General features: G+C 42.9%; 1 protein-coding gene across 4 annotated transcripts in view; it reads right to left on the bottom strand.

Moving 5' to 3' along the window:
* cux2 (cut like homeobox 2) overlaps positions 1 to 19,497 on the bottom strand; it is a 131,128-nt gene that overhangs the window by 7,419 nt on the left and 104,212 nt on the right. For 2 of the 4 annotated variants that reach the window (XM_023342649.1, XM_023342652.1), the window contains exons 5-21: positions 17,569 to 17,706; positions 17,224 to 17,398; positions 14,701 to 14,792; positions 14,252 to 14,318; positions 12,254 to 12,302; positions 11,510 to 11,614; positions 9,905 to 10,096; positions 9,758 to 9,816; positions 9,635 to 9,683; positions 9,306 to 9,405; positions 7,699 to 8,328; positions 5,872 to 5,973; positions 4,149 to 4,987; positions 1,501 to 1,666; positions 658 to 963; positions 393 to 581; positions 34 to 310 (exon numbers count right to left, since the gene is read on the bottom strand). In XM_023342649.1, coding sequence (XP_023198417.1) covers positions 34 to 310; positions 393 to 581; positions 658 to 963; positions 1,501 to 1,666; positions 4,149 to 4,987; positions 5,872 to 5,973; positions 7,699 to 8,328; positions 9,306 to 9,405; positions 9,635 to 9,683; positions 9,758 to 9,816; positions 9,905 to 10,096; positions 11,510 to 11,614; positions 12,254 to 12,302; positions 14,252 to 14,318; positions 14,701 to 14,792; positions 17,224 to 17,398; positions 17,569 to 17,706 — 3,535 coding nt within the window. The remainder of the gene's footprint in view (positions 1 to 33; positions 311 to 392; positions 582 to 657; positions 964 to 1,500; positions 1,667 to 4,148; positions 4,988 to 5,871; positions 5,974 to 7,698; positions 8,329 to 9,305; positions 9,406 to 9,634; positions 9,684 to 9,757; positions 9,817 to 9,904; positions 10,097 to 11,509; positions 11,615 to 12,253; positions 12,303 to 14,251; positions 14,319 to 14,700; positions 14,793 to 17,223; positions 17,399 to 17,568; positions 17,707 to 19,497) is intronic. The other 2 variants (XM_023342650.1, XM_023342651.1) reach the window with 2 other exon arrangements.

The following is a 19,497-nucleotide window of genomic DNA, read 5'->3' as shown; positions in this document are numbered from 1 at the left end:
TATACTGAACAGGATAAATACAATCGGTCTTGCCTGTAGTTGTGGAACCAGTTGATGACAGTGTTGGTTTTGAGGTTGAGCTGCGACGCCAGCATCTCGATGGTGTTCTGGGACGGGTACGGCTCCTGCATGTACGCTTTCCTCAGGGCTTCTTTCTCCTCGGCTCCCAGCACCACTCGAGGCTTCTTTACCTGGCTGAAGGGACACAAGTCCAACGAGGCGAGGGCCGGACTCACACACTCAGAGCGAGTGCTGGGCGAGTCGCTGTCAGAGCCAGTGCTCAGCAGACCGTACCGCCTCTTCAGGTAAGCTAGCAAGCACAAACATCCACCGAGATTAGGCTACACAACCAGCATGCAAACTTCAAACCGTGAGTAGGTCTCGGTCCCCACCTTTCTTCTCCATCTTTTTCATGACTCTCAACTTCTCCACATTGTGCGGATCATTGAGCCATAGCTGCATGCGGACAAAGGGTTCCCGACCTTTTAGGCTGAGTTTGTGCCAAGGTTTAGGCCTGGAGAGCAGGTCAGACACCGACCCTTGAGTCAGACCCAAGATGGTCTCCCCAAAAAGACGCTGGCCTGTCAAAACCAAGTGGCAGATGTTGCATTAAAACGGTTCCTGCCCCTCCAGAGGGAATAGTAAACTCAGACTTACCAAGGTTGTTATCTGTTAGCACCTCCTTGACCTTCTTGGTGATGGCGTACGTATCTAGCTCTGGAGACATGGCCACCAGCTCCTGGATTCCTAATGGGGTCGTAGGCTGATGCAGACCCATGAGACTGGAAGTGGATTTTCCACCTTCTGGGTGGCTGGGCAACCCCAAGCCAAGGCTTTGAGGCTGCTGGTTCTCTTTGCTGCTCTCCAGTGAGAGACTGACCGGCTCAGCCACTGGACTCGGGTTGCTTTCTGCTGGACTGGGCGGTGGGGAGGGACAGGACTGGGCTGTTACGGGACTTTTATCTGGAATTAAGAATATTTCATGTGGGTTACATTAGTATTTGTCTTCCTGTAAGGTAGCTGCTAACGTCAAAAGGTTTTGTTAGTGCAGCATGTAAAGTGGTTCTGATACCGTACTTCCTAGACTATAAGAATACATTCACACCCATCCAGCTTAGTCCTCTTTAATCAAACTCTTGGAATATCTGACAGGGCGGCCCAGATTGTCAGAACACTGGCGGAGCGAAGTCGTTACTGACCACTGATTTAGAGCACAGATATCAGTGATTCAGAAACTGTCAGAACTTTCAAACCAAAGCCGACAGTTTTAGCAAGTTTGTTAAGAAGCAACTGACCACAAGATGTCACCAGAGCTTTTCATCAACATGGACTTCTCAACTTCTCCAACTCCTCCATCATGTTTCTAAATAAATGCAACTTGTACGTTTTTTTTTTTCTCTTCATGATGCTTGTTTTTGTCTCCTGAGACTTGCACTTCGGAGCGACTTATAGTCCGGAGAATATGGTAATTTTGCATGTTGCCTGTGTGTGGACGCTCACCTTGAGTGTGGCCCTGGTTCGGAGGCTGGCTGAGGCTCTGGCCCAGCTGGTCCAGTAGCCACAGCTGCATGCGGATAAAGGGCTCCCGGCCCTTTTGGGTCAGCTTGCTCCAGGGTTTGGGACGTGACAGCATGTCACTGACGCTGCCTTGAGAGAGACCCAGAACCTGTTCAGCACAAACAGAACGATATGTTAGGAAAACAAATCTGTCTTTGTGGCTCACCAGGCACAGACATTTACCTGTCTTTACTATTACAGATTGTTTTATTCTAAGGACTGTAACACATAAAAGAGAAAACATGAAGGAATTTCCAAATTCTTCCAATTTTTGCATCAAAGTGTATTAACCTTATTTTTATATATTAAAGTTGATGCCATTGGTTAATACCTTTACAAAGAATGATGGTGAATCTTGTGCTGAATATAGTAGAGGTGCCCAGTTTTGATGCATTTAATGAATAGAAATAAAATTATGTTCACTATCTGAGTCAGCCGATCGCAATATTTGTTATTTTAATGGTGAAATTAAATCCTAGTGCTCTAAAGATAAATATTAGACGACTTTCAGTAGAGTGCCACCAGAGGGAGACAGTGTACCACAAATCATTTGTGCATTCTACAGCCGCTATAATTCATATGATTGAGAAATAAACTCTAGAGCAAAAAATTTGATTTAATAACTCAAAAATAAATTCTCTTTGCTTTTAAAACTGCAGTATGCTTGATTATGTAAGTGTTTTATAATATCATATTGTTAAATTCAGTGATGTATTGATCTATTTGAACATCACTTACTTAAAGGTAAAAGTTACACACTTACACACACATACACACACACACACACACACACACACACACACACACACACACACACACACAGACACACACACACACACACACACACACACACACACACACACACACATTTTTCAACAACAATCTCAATGTTATTTGATCTTCAGTGTTTAAAACAATATTCTACAGGTAGACATGCCTCTTTTAATTCACGATTCAACATTTTTCCTTCGGTTCATTTATTCTGACATCATTTACAGCTATAGAAGTTAAAATTAGGCCACAGGGAGCCCGGACAAGAAAAACGTTAAAGAATATTTTCAAGTGAAGTTCATTTAAAAGGTTATATAAGCAGTTAACATCTTACCTGCAGAGGATAACTCTTTTGGCATCTTCATTAAATATAAATCCAGATAAGAATGTCCTGGAGGACAAAGCTAATTGCAAGTCTGGAAGAGGCCAAGAGTGAAAGTTTTACTGTCTTTTAAGTCAACTCCACTCTCCAGAAAATAACAGCAATTTATAAAACGTCTTCTGAACTTTTAAACTTTTATTTGCAGTGGGCGGTTATTTACATAAAAGTCAAAGATTATTTACACAAAAATAGGTTGGAGGTGGTGAGCCGCCACTGAGAACAAAAGATATCAAGTGTTTGGTCAGAGTAACTGTCTGATGAATGTGGCAGTGTGAAAATCTCCGACATGTCGTCTGATTAAACTACTGTAATATTTTGCTTTTTGTACCACTTTCACAACAGAGTTAAACAGAAACTCTACATGTTCCCTTCTGAGGCACACGTTTCAAGTTTGCCTAACATAAAATGATCATCCACTTTTAAATAAGTGCAAATTTAACGCTGATGTAAAGGTCCGTTAAACAGTGTTAAAGCTAATCACTGCAGTGGTTTTGTGAGTTGATTCATGACAGCAAAGCTTCACTCTGGTTTCGCTTCAACTTCTTGGACAAACTTGTTTTAGATTGATGCTAAATGAAGAAACCAAAATAGTTATTCAATGGACGTAAGATATTAACTTACCTGCCAGTAACTTAACCTCAAAAATCACAAATTATACCTTTAATTACAAAGTAATAGCATCACAACTGAGATGAAATGAAACGTGTATCATAGCTCATGGCAGTCATCAGTTGCGTGTGATTGGGTTTGTTGGTGCGCCAATAAATATGCCATAATTTCCTTAATTTTGGGAGACTGGCTGATATTTACATGTTCAACGGTCTGAATATCAGCCACTGTCCCCTTTAGCTCTGGTCTGAGAGGACTGAGCGATAGACTCACTCACCAGGTCACGTCTGTGCGTTAACAACAGTCAGTTGCCAACTTAGCATCTTTGTCACTATATCTAGTAACTTTTCAGACAAAAAAATATATACATTTTTTGAAGGGCAATATTTTTTAGAGACTCCATAATCCATTTGATTTATGGTTTCAGATGTGTGTAGGTTTTTATTTCCTTTTTATGTATTGTTTTTTATTAAAATGTCTTCCAGTTCCAGCGTGGCTTGTTCTGTACAAAACAAAAGTTTATTAGTCTTTGAAAAGGCGAAAATGGTCTCAAAACAACATGATGGTTTATCATAATAATACCTGGGAACATTTATTGTCTGGTAAAATTTGTTATTGTGACAGGTCTAAAAAGGTGTGCTTGCACAGTTATGCTACTATGATTATTAATTGAAAATTGTCTCAAAGTAACAACATTATCATTTATCGCAATAAATACTGGGAAAATTTATCGTCCAGCAAAATTTATTGTGGCAAGAATAGATGCCTGCATACAGAAAGTTTTCATTGTTCTTTGAGGACTAACAGATGTTAATGATGAACTTTGCACCTTTTCTCCAAAGATCCGCTGACAGATGCCGTTCTTCGCCAGCTTCTCCTTCACCTGCCTGGTCAGCTCCAGGGTGTCCACCTCTCGGTACATGTACATCTCGTACTGCTCCGGCGTCAGGGGGGGCACGGTGGGCTTCAGGGCACGCGGGATGTATGCCGGGTAGTAAGACAGACGGCCCGGACTGGGTCCAGGGGACTCGCCGCTCACCGAGGTGTCCGACTCCACCTTCACCTCCACGGGCCGGCCCAGGCCCAGCTCGTCGTCCGCGTTGGACACCTCCTCACTGTTGGCGAGGCCGTCGCCGTTCTCCAGGCGGGGCCAGGTGCGGGACAGCGTGGGGGGCCCGGAGGAGGAGGAAGACAAGGAGGGAGAGACGGAACTAAAGGGCCGAGAGGAGCCTCCGCCGCTCAGTATCATGGCTCCCCGCTCCTGAGACCAGTGCTGATCGAAGTAAGTGCCAGCTTCGCCGATCTCCGACTTGACTTTGCGGATGATGTTCTGAACGAAAGCGGCCGGGGAGAGGACGCTGAGCGGCGTCTGGGGGCTGCTGATGGAGTTGGCCATGCACACGGCGATGCATCCCCCGTCCTCCTGTTTGATGGAGATGGGCAATGGGAGGACTCTGGAGCGCTCTGGGGGCCCCAGGCGCTCCACCTGGACCCCAGAGCTGGCGGCGGACGACCTTCCGCAGGCCTCCATCTCCATGAGCGCCTGCTGCTGGGCCTCCATCTCCCTCCTGGCCTGCTCAAGGATGTTCTTTATGGTTTCATCAGAGCTGCTGCCTGCTCCGTTGCTGCTTCGGCCAGATGAGCTGCTCAGAGACGACTTCCCATCACCTAAACAAGAAAAAAACAACTCCATGTTTGTTGTGACACCACTTGGTAATGTTTTGTGTTTTGTTTTTTGTCTTATCCATTTTAATTTGTTCCCTTTTTGTTGTTTTTTCTTATGTGTCATTGGTTATTTTGTAGGTCAGTACCTCTGTTTGCTTGTATGTAATATTTGTTTGTATGCAGAAATTGATGAATAAAAAAAACACACATTCTAAATGACCACTACAACTCAGATCCATTACAGATGCACTATGTAACTTTTTATTGTTTTTATATGGTTGCTAAAATGATCATAATAAGACAGATAATCTGTGAAAAAACTGAACTATAATTAAGTACCAATTGGAGATTTGCACCACTCAGAAACAGCCAATCAGAGACAGGGGGAGGGCCTTAGAGCTGTTAATCACTTTAAGGCCTGTGGTGGTGCTGGTTCACCACAACATAGTCTGCCATGAATGCTAAGGCTAGGTAGCTCAGTTACCAATGGCAGCGAACAAACGGTTTTTCTGTAACGGTAAGATGTTTTTTCTACCAGTAGCACACTACGCAGCGTACAAGAGGTTGATTGATAGCGCTAAGCCCCTCCTCCTGGCTCTGATTGGTTGTTTTTGACTGGGAACTGTGCATTTTTTCAGACAGCATTAGCAGCTCATGGAGGAGGTGGAGAAGCTCAATTTTTTTCACAGATTATCTGTCTCATACTAAACTGACACAACACAGGGAGAGATGTAATAAATATGGAAAAATATATATTTATCTAACAGTTACATACTGCAGCTTTAAAGCAGTGATCAAAATAGATAAGAAAGTCAGTCAATTTAAAAATAAAACCCAATCAATTTAGCTGTCAACTGTGACTCGTGGCTCGTAGCCTTTATCCTTACCGCCCCTCTGTGACTGGATCTCCTTCTTGGCCTGCTCCAAGATATTTCTAATGGCGTCATCTGACCCAGTTTCAGGAGTTCGGATGCGTGGAGTGATGCTCCCTGCCACAGAGGGTAACAGAAAGAGAGAGAAGGAGAGAGAGAGAGGAGGTTGGGGGTGAGTGGGATGGCTGATCAGAGAGCAGTTCCAAGGCTTTGCTTTTGACTGGTAGATCAATGGCTGCCTTTGAGCGCGTGCTGTCTGAGGTTGCAGTATACGGGAAGCTCAACTTTCAAACGCTGTAAATCTAGGGAGAAAACAAAGTTTAGAAGTAACACTATAAACATGCCAGAGGAAGTTGTGACGAAGTCAAGGATGTGGTCCAGGTGGATTAAGGCGTACACAGGTCCAGGAGAAATATCACATCTGTATGAAAAAAAAAACAACTACTAGGTTGTTAGGCTCAAAATTCTCTAAAAAAAAAGATTAAAGAGATGTTTTCAAACACCTTTGATTGCTTGGGTCATTTGTGGTAGAAAATGAATTTTTTCGTGTCTTACAAAAGTTTTCATACCCTTTCTGTGTTTTTACATTTTGTCACATCACAATCTATAATGTTTTAGATTAATGCTATGTGTTTACTTAACACAAAGTGGTGCTCAACTTTGAAGTGGAAGGAAATTAAATGATTCCCTCCTGGTACTCCGGCTTCCTCCAGCAGTCAAAAAACATCATTATTTGGTCTTTTTTTTTATATATAAATTGTGTGTGTGATCCTGCTATGGACTGGTGACCAGTCCAGGGTTTAGCCTGCCTCTCGCCTAATGGCTGCTGGAGATAGGCACCAGCACCAAGAATGGCACAATACACAGAAATAAGGCATGGGAGTACTTTCACAAGGCATTGCATGTTTTCTAGTTATACAATTGTTTTTATGTGTGTCCTGTCTAGGAATGTCTGCCTTTCTATTGACTATATTTGCACAATTGGACATTTGTAAAATAAATCTCCTTAATTGAAATGGGCCAATTTGGAAAAAACTCAAGTTTTTTGATAAAAGTTTTTGTTCTTGGATGAATTTTCTTTCTCTTTGTTTTTGCCATGTCAAAATGGGCTTATTTAGTAAAAATTGCAACACAAGCACTTCTTTAGCATCACACCAGTCACACGATGAACACCAAGATGTTGCCACTGGCACAAACTACAAAGAAGACGACAGGAAGTAGTTGAAGGATCAGGGAGTGACATGTTTTTAAAAGTCTTACTCGTGAACAAACTTATTCTCATGTGATTTTAATTGCGTTTTGTATTTAAAGGAAACACTTCAATTACACAATTAAATTTTTTTGACTTTAGTGAACATTTGTGATGTAAACGCAGATATTGTGGCTCAACAGATTTACTTTAACAAGTTGAGCATTACATCTTTTGCCATGATGCTCCACTTGAACTTTAACAACATTTTATTGGAAATTGCTTTGGATTTATTTCAAATACAAAGGACATGGAGATGGAAAAGAAAAGGAGAAAAGAAACGGAGAAAGTTCCGAGAAAAGGTTTAAAGAGAAAGAAAGAGATTAGAGTAAAAGAGAGAAAGAAGGATGAGGTGATAGCACACGATAACACCATCGAAGTCTGCATATACACCTCCATGAAGAGAGAAAAAAAATCTAAAAAAACCCCACAGAACTGAGAAACCATAGCGACAAACAATACACGCATATATAACAATAAGAATATCTCTGAAAAGTACAAAGCACAAGTTATTACAAGAGGCATTTAGTGTCAACTGCAGCCAAACAGAGTATATCTGAACAGAAGCTCCCGCCACAATGTTTTCCACTCACCTCTCTGCCGGACCTGGATGGTCCTCAGAGCCAGGATGTTCTGCTCATCAGAGAGGAACTGTTTCATTTTGATAAAAGGTTCTTTGCCTTTCACGGTCAACTTCCTCCAGGGTTTGGGTCTGGCCAGGATTTCGCTGACCGACCCCTGGGACAGGCCCAGCACATAGTGGCCAAACACTCGCTGGCCGATGTTGTGCTTCAACAGCTGCTCTTTCACCTGGAAGGCGATCTCCGCCGTGTCCAGCTGGTCCTCGTCGCCTGCCGTTGAGCTGCCGCTTTCCGATTGGTCGCTGGGCAGGCCGGCGTCCATACTGCCGGCGCCCGCGGACCCTTGCGAGGCCGACATGAGCGCGACCTTCGCTGCATAGAGGGCGGTGGGGAAAGCCATGATGCCTTCCTTCTTGAAGTGTGGGGAGAGGAGCTGCTTGTGGAGGATGTGGTCTCCTGACATCCTGTCTCCGGAGCACGGCGACGCCGAGAAGGGACGGGGGAGGTCGTGGCCCGAGGACGACCCGTTCAGGGTGGGGGGGCCAGGGCTGGGGGAGGCACGGCTCTCCGCCTGGGAGGAGGAGGAATGGGAGCCGGGCGGCCTGCTCGCCTCCTTCCCTGTGTTGTCCGAGCGGTCATCGTCTGATCAGAGGAAAAACAGACTCTCGTTGCTCTCGATGTGATAACAGGTGGTAAGGAATATCAATGACCTTCCTTCTCGCCTGGCAGATTCAAACTACATCTTGCAGAAATTTATTCTAAAAACTGACACCAGAATCAGCTGAGCCTGAACACCTCTTCTCTTCTTTTCTTTTTTTTTTTAAGTTTTAAGATGGTGTCAAAGTTCTCAAATGTCCACAATGTTCTGCACTAAACTCGATAAAAGGCAGCAGGCCAAGAAACCTCAGGAAATAGAAAAGCAGTTTTCAAATGATTTCCGTCTTTCATTAAAGTTGTAGTTTGTAACTTTTATAAACAACACGTTTTTTTTTCCGTACAATTGTCACTGTGTCGCAACAGCATAACTTTAGACAAATAATCTGTGAAAAATGGAGTTCCTCTGTCTTTTCCCTGTGGTTCTACTGCCATCTGCAGAAACACACCACTCCCAGTCAAAAACAACCAATCAGGTACGGGAGGAGGGTTTTAGGACTGTCAATCAAGCTTGTGTATGAGCTGCTCAAGGTGCTAATGGTTATTCATTATTTCATTAAGCTTCATTTCACCTGAAAACTCCCATTAAGATTAAAAATCTCTAACAAGAGAATCCCGACCTGGTGGAGAAAGAAGCTAACGTTACAGAAAAACTGTTTATCCATGGTTATCGGTGGCTATGCTAACTAGCTTTAGCATTCACTGCTGGCACTGCTGTTGTGAACCAGCTGTAGCAAAGCAAAGAACAAGGAGGAGGATGTGAGTTGTGTGTACGCCAGGTTGATTGACAGCGCTAATAATGTCGCCCACTAATCAGATTATCTTTGCTTCAATATATTGCTTTTCTTTTTACATGTTTGAAACATATAAAGTGTGACAAAAGTGCAGAAAGAAGAAATCTGTAAGAGGATATGTAATGTTTTCACAGCACTGAACTCTAGCAGCAGACAGGAAGTGAAGCTTACCATTACTGTGCAATAGTCGGGTTTTATCTCCCGTGTACTTGTGAGATGGAAGAAAGACATCTTTATCTAACAAAAGAGCCTCTGCAGCCTTGGCAGAATCCTATAAACACACACACACACACCAACCTTGTTAATTTCTGATTAATCAATAGCAGTGGCTGTCGATATCCTTATAATGGGTGATGGATCAATGAAGCGTTCAATAGCTCTGCAGTGGCTATTTTCTCTTCCCAAACACTAACAGATGATTAAGAAGAAAGCAGGCATCTCATTTTGTAAATGGGGGATTTTTAATATGCAAAGTGCTGTGTGAGCCGGAGCTTCCATACCTGGGACGAGCTGCCGTTTGCCGAAGCCAGTTTCATAACCTTTAGGATGCTACAGACGGAGAAAATTGATTTTAATTGGATCTATATGGGACAGATACCACTATTTATTTATTTATTTTTTACCTGAGCTCAGTTTTAATCTCCTCGTAGTCCATCTGTGACTGCAGTTTAGCCTCTAATCTCTGAGTCGCAAAAAAATATATATTTATAATAAGAAGCGACTGGTTATTTTCAACAAAACTGTGTGCGCTGTGTTCTGTCGCGTCTCACCTCGATAGCCTCCGTCTTGTACGCCAGCTGGCGCTCCAGCTCCAGGATCTGGTTGGACGAAGTCTCTTGGACGTCCTGCAGTGTGAACTGCAGCCGCTGAATGTTTTCAAGAAGCCGAAGGATTTCGCGATCTTTGGCCAGCAAGGCGGCCTCCACCTGGGCTGACAGCAGCTCGCTCTTCTCCTTCTTGTCCTTTGTAGGCATCATGACAAAGACAACAGACTTCAAGTCTCATTTGAGGAAACAAATAAGCTGAATAACAGAAAGTACTGCTGGCTTCTTCAGGTGCATCTGAGGAATAAAGTCCAAGTCTTGGTCTAAATTTTAGGTAACTGATGTAGGCTAACTGAAAAAATGTAACTAGACATGTCTTTATTGTGAAAATGTGCAGAGAGCATCAGGAACGTTAACTTTTAAATTCAGGAATGCTCAAAACATAGCGCTTCGTTTATGAAGCAGTAAAATAACTTTTTCCACACTTTGTGGCACGATTAACTGGGAAAACATTCCAAGTCGACTTATCAACAAGTCATATCAAAACAGAGAGGAAACGTGCTAATGTTAGCCTGGCGCTAAATCAAACTGCACATGACATCGCTAGCAAGACGGGAAATAATGGAAGAAGCTGTGTGTGTTGAATAAGAAAAATTTATGACAATGATAAAGCTATTCCAAAAAAGGTATTCTGAATACTAGGACCAGGCTAATAAACTAATAAATAAAATTATGAGAATAAAGTCCTAATATGTAATGAATAAAGGCATAACATCACTGCAGTGGTGTGTCCTGCTGCTGATGTGTAAAGTCACAAGATGCTCAACATTCCTCTTCTTACCCAGTTATAAGATGGATTTCTCACATTGGAGTTCTCATAACATTACAACTTTCTCTGTAACTTTCTTTCTTTCCTCAGCCTTGATGTCAAGTTAAAGTCTGGGATCGATATGGCGAGTAACAAAAATTGAAGAATAAAAATGTTTGTGTCCAGTCTGCTTGCTTTTTGGTTGTATGCGTAGATTTTGGAAGGTATTTAATGATAAACAAAAATCACAAAGTTCATCGCAAATATTTCTAAAGTAGCTCCACAAAGTCTGACTTGAATCACAAAAAATAGTTAGAAAATCCTGGAGGGGACTGTTTGGGTCCAGAAAACTCTCATCAGAACACCCATGATTAAAATAATTACAAAAACAGGAATATTTGCTCTATTTATGAAGATTTTTATAAGAATTAGAAGAATTTGCACTTATAGATGTAGCACACCTTATGTCTTATTGATCGAAGATATGGATTCTTAATAAAATGGGGTAAAGTGCGACTTTAAAATAAGCTGCATGTCATGTATTCAAACTAGTGAACACAGCAATCACATTAAACTATAAAGGCATGAAACTAAAAGATGTTTTCTGACAGCAGGACCAGTTCTCTGTAGATTTTTTTTTTTGCTGCATTATGGGGCATATAAAAGATGAATGTGTGTTTGGGTTTTATTACTCTTGAAGTATTTTGATTCTTTAAGCATTAAAACAACCCGCAGCTATATCTGTCAATAAAAGTAGCTGAGCTGAAAATATACAGCATTAAACCTTTTCACGCCACGCTTACCCTGGTGGCGCCCTCTGCTGGATGGCAGCTCCCTGCCACTGTGGCCGGCCCGCTGGCTAGCTGCTCCTTTAGCCGCTCCACTTCCCTCTGAGCCATTTCTGCTCTCTGCGTACAGAAACGGCATCGCCCGTTTTTACACGCCTGCCACATCAATTGGCTAATGACATGATCAAGGCGAGCGGAGACACATAAATCAAAAACATGGGGATTCAGAGCCGGCTGAGGACAGGGAGCGCGCGCGGGGCCGGAGCAGGCGGGTGCAGCCACGGGTTTATTCTGCTGAGGGGGCTGTTTAGTCAGCCCACTTTATTCCCCAAACTGTTTACCTGCTCTGTCACACCCGGCCTGCTAATTAATGATTCATTTTGAGAACATTTATCTGGGAGCTGCTGGCAGAGAAAGCAGCAGAGAGAGAAAGAGAGAGAATAAGGGAGAGGAGAAAAAGAAAGAAGTATCGCCGGGATGGGAAGTAATCAAGGGAATGAGATAACCCAGAACCCCAGTGTTCAGCTGTGTGGCGTCAATCGCTACTCGCAGGTCTCCCGTTCTCTGCCATGGTGTGCCCACCAACTGGGCCTCCAGTTTATGCTCACTAATCACACACTCAGGGGAGGGGGAGGCGGCGTGAATGGGGTGAGGGGGCTGAGGGTGTCTAATTAAAGCTGGGGCTTGATTACAGGAGTGATTACCTTAACGAAGAAGCTTCTCAATCAGGGGAACAGTACACAGACAGACTGTACTCACCTGGTTCGCTTTCTCCAGATTCGCCACGATGGCGTCGACTTCGGCTTTCCTGGAACACACACAAACACGGCAGAACAAGTGGATTAAAGAGTCGGCGTTCGCTAAACCTCCGGGAGGAAAGTCTAACGCTCGACAATAGACGTTCCTGCCTCAGGAGATGTCAAACCTCAAAGGAAATCCCCGTTTTTAGTGTTTTCATGCATTGTTTGGGGAAAACAGAACAAGCTTTGCACCTGGAACCGTGAACGTTCAGAGGAATTCAGTTTCGACTAAAGGAGTCTACCACAGGAATGATAAACTAACCTTTTAGGGATTGGGAATCTCAAAGGTGACTTCCTGGTTCAGTAAACGTTTAACAAAAAGGAAAAAAAAATTACACGTACTTGCATTTTGTAGACGTGTGCAATTTTCCTCTTAACGCTCTCAATGTTTGCTTTTCAAATGTTATCAAATGAAACTTTATTTACACTTTCAGGTAAACGACCTAATGATAACTAATCACAAGCGTGACACCTTTTGCAGATGATGCTGTAATATGTAACTACAACCTTCTACACCTGACTTACCAATCATCTTTTTACACTGCTCAGCTCAACATACATTATTTCATTTTAGACTCGTACAGAATGCAAACCTAGTTTGGTTTTGTTTTCAAACCAAACCAAACCAAACTCTCCCATACGTGATGATTTTCATGCAGTTTAGTCAGTGTCCCACTGGTATTTAGGACTTTTTGCTAACGCCCAGTCATGTAAAAATACATTTTTACTCCCACTTTTATGTCTGTGTTTGGTTATGGAGGGGGAAAAAATGGTGTTATTTGTATGTGTTGAATCCAAAGTTCTTCTGTGAAATCGTCACATATGTAGCTGCTCCCAAGTTTAAGGACCTTGTCGCTCCAATTCCTGAATAAGACGCCGACGGCGCCTGTGATGGCTGATGAATCCTAGCTCTATGGCTGCATAGAGCCAGTTATAATGTCATGTAACTGTTTACATCTGTCACTGCCATGATTTTAATGACTTACTGCATGAACAAGCTTACCCACATGTGATTTTAATTTTATTTCTGTCATTTCAACACCGCAGTTGTGAATTTGTGTTTTCTTGACATTAGCAGAATATTTGTAATAGAAACGCAGCTAGTGACAGGTCAAAAAGGAGCTTGTGCATTAAGAGAGGCGCTTTATATGAAGTGCCACCTCAGTCACTGAAGGTGAGGTAGACAAATAGTCGTCATCATCGACAAAGAGGGAGCTGCCATTAAGAATAATAAAGGCCTGTGTCATGAACAGGATAAGTGACTGGAACTGTGTGATCGTTCTCAGCCTATAGGAACGCGATCAGAGCGTGTGTGACAAATCGCATTACGGAGACCCTCCCTCAAACTTCCCCGCTGCCCGCCGAGGCCGAGCGTCAAACTGGAAATGTGTCCGGTCCGACAAAATAGATGGCGGCGACTCCAGAAACATCAGTTCAATTGCGCCATGGATTAAGCCCGGGAGAAAATCCATTAGCGGCGGGGCCGCCTGTGCTCTGGAGCACAAACCCAAACAAAGGAGTGTTTACTTTGAATGTCTATCGACATCCTTCATACGAGCTCAGATTCATTTCGGCCGCGCGGTGGATACATTGCGCTCAAAGACCGGGACAAGGTAGAGTGTTTTCTGAAGCAATCTTTAAATGGAGCAATTCTTCTTGAGGGCTGTCAGGGCCCAGCTGCCGGAGAAGGCAAACACAGAGGCTGCGGAATCGACCTGTGTCAGCGGCTGAGTCACTCCCAGCCTTCGCCGCGGCGTTCCTCAGCTTCACGCCAGACGTGACTCTACGCAGGCTTAAAATGCTCAACACCGGAGAGGGGAGGAGGGATTTCATGGCATCCTGACTGCAAGAGGTGGAGGCGTGTGCCTGCGTGTGTGTGTGTGTATGTGGGGAGAGCAGGGTTTGTTTTTTTTTGTTTGTTTTTTGGGAAGAACATGAAAACATGAGAGATTCTTACTTGTTTGCCATCTCCTGGTTGTATTTACAGCGCAGCTCCAGCAGCTCTGTCTGCGCAGCGTTCAATGCTGGGAGAGACAAACCGCAGGAAGTGAGATATTAACTTTTAGAAAACACACAAACTTTGACCTTAAAGCAACACGACGGCTTGATTTACTGGTCTGATTTGAGGCCATTTTTCCTGCGAAACTGTGACACAAAGAGTCGTGAAGCAGTCAAAGAGTTTACAGATGAGATTATGCCTCTACCTAGTGAGAAATCCAGTCCCCCTGCCTTTAAAAATAAAGCCTGTTTTAACATTCATTAATGTAAGTAGCACCAGCGGGATGGGGGTGGAGGCAGAGGGGTTTAGCAGGGGGCACCATACTGCAATTCTAAATGAAGTGTCTTTTTAATAAGCTGAAATTAAATCCAGCAGCTACAGTACATGCCAGTGTTTAAACGACTTACATGAATGCAGAACTTTGATCTTCTCCTCGGCCTCTGATAGTCTGTCAGCCAAACTAACATCAGCGCCCTCCTCCTCCTCCTCCTCCTCCTCCCTACAAGAACAAACTGTCAGTTCCTTCTCTACATCACGGGCACACATTTAAAGCTACAATAAAGGGCTCGGGGCTGGAAAAAAAAAAAAAAAAAAAAAAGAAGAAAAATGTAAATGCCAACCTCCTCCCACTTAGCGAGGGCATGTGCGGCGGAGTTCACAACAAAAAGAGAGACGGCGTGAAAATGGCATCGGAAGCGTTCGGAGCCGCATTGGAAGCGCCGCTGGTTGAAACGCAGCTCTGACTAACTGTAGGTTTTACAGAGACAGGCTGCTCAGATTCTGCATGCAGATTTGCATCGTTTCTAATGGTCTGCTGTTGTTGCGCAAAATCCTGCAGCAAAATGAGCATCGGTGAATGGGGACTGACGCCGCGCAAAAGCTTATGAAGGCCAAAAAAAAAATCAACATTTCACTGGAATTTTCCTCATTTCTTTTTATTAAACTGGAAATGTTGTGTGCCAGCCCAACACAATGTAGCACAGAAATATAAGGCGAAAAGGAAGTGCTCGTTTTTTTTTTAAATTATCTTTTACAAATGAAATTTGTAAAGTGTGTTTGTGTAATATTAACACAATAAAGACACTATGTTGCAAGAAGTCGTACACTTTCTAGGAAAACGTTGTCCTAATGAGAGAAAAACTTTAATAATTATCAAGCTCTGATGTGACCAACTCACTTTATTTACAAGAAAGTATTTCTTTCTTCTAAATAAACTCAGTCGTTGCTCAATAGTTTCAAAAACCTGCTACTTATAACAATTTGATGCTGACGTGTTAAAAGATTAAGCAGATGCTCAACATTCCTTATTTTATTTTTCATAATTGTTTGTGTTGCCGTGAAATTAAAACTCCACTCTGCTGATATTACAGCAATATTCAGGTGACATTATGATTTCAGTCTCGTGTTGTTTTGACTTTATTGTCATATGAATTTTTGCTTGTGTCATTGCAACTTTATTCTGGTATTATGATTTTAATCTCGTATTATTTAGACTTTATTGTAATATGACTTAATTCTCGTACCATTAGTACTTTTTTCTTGTATTATTATGAGAATAATATAATATAGTCATATTATTTTCTAATAATATGACTTTGTTTGCATATTATAACTTTTCTCATATTATTACAACTTTATTCTTATAACATTATGACTTTATTCTAGTATTATTATGATTTTTCTCCTGTATTATTACAACTTTTTTCTGGTAATACAACTTTATTCATGTATTTAAATTTTATTGTGATATGACTTTATTCTCGTCTCACTATAACTTTTATCTCGTATTGTTACAACTTAATGAACTTTTTGATAACTAGGAACAGTAGGAATTTATGTGTGATTGAATTGAAATTACTTTTTTGTAAAGTGCCTTGAGACAAAATTTATTGTGACATTATATAAATTGACAGAAAAAATTGTAAGTATATTCATGTCTGGGGTGCTGTGGTGGCGCAGGGGCAAAGCATGACCCACGTTGAGGCCTTAGTCCTGGTAGCGGTGGTCGTAGGTTCGATTCCCGGCCTGGCGACGTTTGCCGCATGCCTTCCCCCTCTCTGATTACCCTGTTTCCTGTCAAACTACTTTCAAATAAAGGCCACTAGAGCCAACAAAAACCTTTAAAAAAAAAAAAAAAAAATTGTAAGTATATTCATGTCTACTTAAAGTGCACGCCTAAATCTAATTGAGAAACTGTGAAAAGAGAAATTTTGCAAAGACTGGGTAACAGTTCTCCAGATGAATAAAGCTGGAGAAAAACAAGAAAAGATTTCCACCTCTAATTGCAGCAAAAAACCCCAAAAAACCTTCTTCAAAGTATTGACTAAGATATACTGGATACACATGCACACCACACTTTTCAGATATTTTTCGGGCAAGTACTATGTGTCTTACAGGCACATAGTACAACTTCATAGTAAAATCAGGTTTTAGTTGTTGCAAAAATGCAATATATATCAAATATGATTCAAATGAAATTTGACTTCCTTAATAACACCTTGAAATTGGGCCTCTGTCTCTTTAAGAAGCTCCTGTTCTTTATGAAACTCCCCCTTCGGGAAGTTGTCACAACATGGCTCCTCTATTAACCCTTTAACAAAGTTTTACCAGCGTTTCACCGAGAAGTAGCTCTTAATGAGTTCAGCAGATGTGAAGTTCCAGCAGATGTTTGCTAATTGCTGCTGGCTAGTCTCAAGGAGCTAGCAGCTCCTTGGACCAAGTTACTAAGCTTGGTCCACCCAGGTGTTTTTCACAGCTAAATGGTTGCCACAGAACATTAAAGTATTTCTCAAACGTATGAAAGAATCAAACCAACACTTCTGGTACGTTTTTGATGAGGGAATAACATGCAAATCTCAAAAAAGTGTATATTGTTAAATTAGTGGATATAAATACTTTTGAAAAGAACGGATTTTGCTTGTGACTCTCACCGTCGATCGTCCGTTTGGTCCTGGTGGTTCTGCTGTGGGGACCCCGGGGCCTCGGGGGCCGGCGTGCTGTTCGGGGTCATCAGTGAGGCCGGAGAGCCGGATTCTGAGGCCTCTTCTGGCGCAGCCGGAGCCGCTGAGCCGTCCTCTGTGGGCTCTGGAGACGTACAGAGAGCTACTTTTTGAAAAAAAAAAAAAAAAAAAAAAAAAAAGGAAGAACATTTTCAAAAGCCCTTTCCTATTTTCAAACGTTTCCAGATTTTCCGGCAGAACCTCAGAGCCGCAGCTTCTCTCTGCAGACGTGTTGTGTAGGGATTGTGGCTTCATGGGGGATGATTGCGGACTGACCTGTCTTTTCAAGGCACTCCAGGTGTTTCCTCCAGTGCCTGATCTCGCGCACCAGGGCCTCGCTGTCTGGGGCCGAACTCTGAAGCTGCTGCAGCCTTTCCTCCAGGGACTGGGAGGCCTCCAGCAAAGGAGCCGGATCTGTGGCAGAAAAAGAAGAAGAAAAGAAAACAAATCACTGCAAAAAGAACTACTGAAGCTCACATAATAGACATACAATGTTGCTTTTCAAAAAAAAAAACGCTAAATAGCTGTTTTAAGGCATGCGCTGCCTGTAAAGCACATTACAGAGTTTTTCTGCCTCACAGTTCCGACTATTCCACAGAGACTTGTTTCCAAAAGAGTGACTCTTGGAGTTTTCCTCACTCAGTTTGCCTTTGAAAATCTCACAGGCTGGACCCTAATGACGCGAGTGCCGCTCAGACCCACGTGAGCGCAAAAAAAAAAAAAAAAGAAGCAGGAAAAAAAAAAGATCAAATCTAATGAGCTTTCTGGCGCACGGATGAATGGCAAAGTTGACGAAAACATTACAATAAATATGTGACGGGGAGGGGGGCTTAACTGCCAAATATACACCTAGGTAAAGTGTGGAAAGAAAAAAAAAGTATGCTCCTGAAAAGGGGGTTAAAAAAGAGAAAGAGAGAGAGAGAGGGAGAGAGAGAGAGGGAGATTCTTTAGCACAACAGAGGAGCTGTTTTGCAATGCATGTGCAGCAGCACGGGGCCCATGGGGCCAACTAGGAGGCTGTTTCTCAGCTAACAAGTCTCCTCTGTATCATTTGATCATTTAAATTATTATGCCAGGAATTCTCAGGAGGCAGCTCGGCACTCCACATCACAGGGCTGTTTTTAATCTTCCCCTTCCCCTTTCTTCCCCTCCCGAAAAGTTCAACAGCTCAGAGAGAGAGAGAGCTGCTCCTGTTGTGTACCTGCCTGCCGAACACCAAAGGAGGTGACTTCTAGTGCCAAAGCACAGAGAGGGAAGCTCAGGGGAGCTCCTTGACAAGAAGGGAGGTGTGTGTGTGTGTGTGTGGTGGTGGTGGTGGTGGTGGTGGGTGGGGGGGGGGGGGGTAGAGCCACACACACAGGCAGACGTGCACCCAAACACACACACAGCTACACACACCGCAGCCCTTCAAAACTCTAAAAGAGGAGGAAAAAAAAGAAGAAAAAAAAAATCGCTGCTTTGCTGCACAAACTTTTTTCTGCCACCGCTTTCATCCGGCTCATCTTAAAGACTTCTGTGCGGAACCCAATTGGATCCCGTTCCTTCGGTGCGGGCACCGACTGAAGTGACTTTTTTCATAAGAAGTTGGGAGCCACAAACGTTTAAACTTCGCCAGATGCCACAGAGAGAATGCAAAAACTCTGCGTCTGGCTGGCCTAAAAAAAATAAATAAATAAAGAACCAGATCCTCAGCGGCGGTGCAATTGTGTTGAAATCCCGGCCGCGCGTTGCACCGCGCCACATCTGCCTTTTCATCAGACGATACAATTTGGACCATTTAATTGATGATTTTTTTTTTTTTTTCCTTTTGTTTTTTTGCTTCCCAGGACCGTTTACAGTCAAACATCGTCTGCATTCATTGTTACAGCAACCGCGAAGCTATTGCGTCAGTCACAGGGGACGTCACTATTAAGAGCACAGAACCTTCCAAGACAAACAGGATGACTTAAAGCGTGGCTATATCATCGACCCCTCTGTCACAGAAATCACTTTATCAGCCGCTTTTCCCCCCTTATATCCTTTCAACTTTTAATGATCAAAGGACAGAGATTACGGTAAGGGATCTCTCACGCATTGGACAAGCCGGGATTATCAATCAGCGGCGAAGGAGGGCAGAGGGAAGTAAAGTCTAATTTAAAATGAAGGGATATAACTTAAGTCTGTATACAAAAATGAAACCCCCCCCCATCAAAGCGGAGCAGCGGG

Source organism: Xiphophorus maculatus, chromosome 11 (genome assembly GCF_002775205.1).
Source record: "Xiphophorus maculatus strain JP 163 A chromosome 11, X_maculatus-5.0-male, whole genome shotgun sequence".
Lineage (NCBI taxonomy): Eukaryota > Metazoa > Chordata > Actinopteri > Cyprinodontiformes > Poeciliidae > Xiphophorus > Xiphophorus maculatus.
This window is presented reverse-complemented; position numbering and strand designations above follow the sequence as displayed.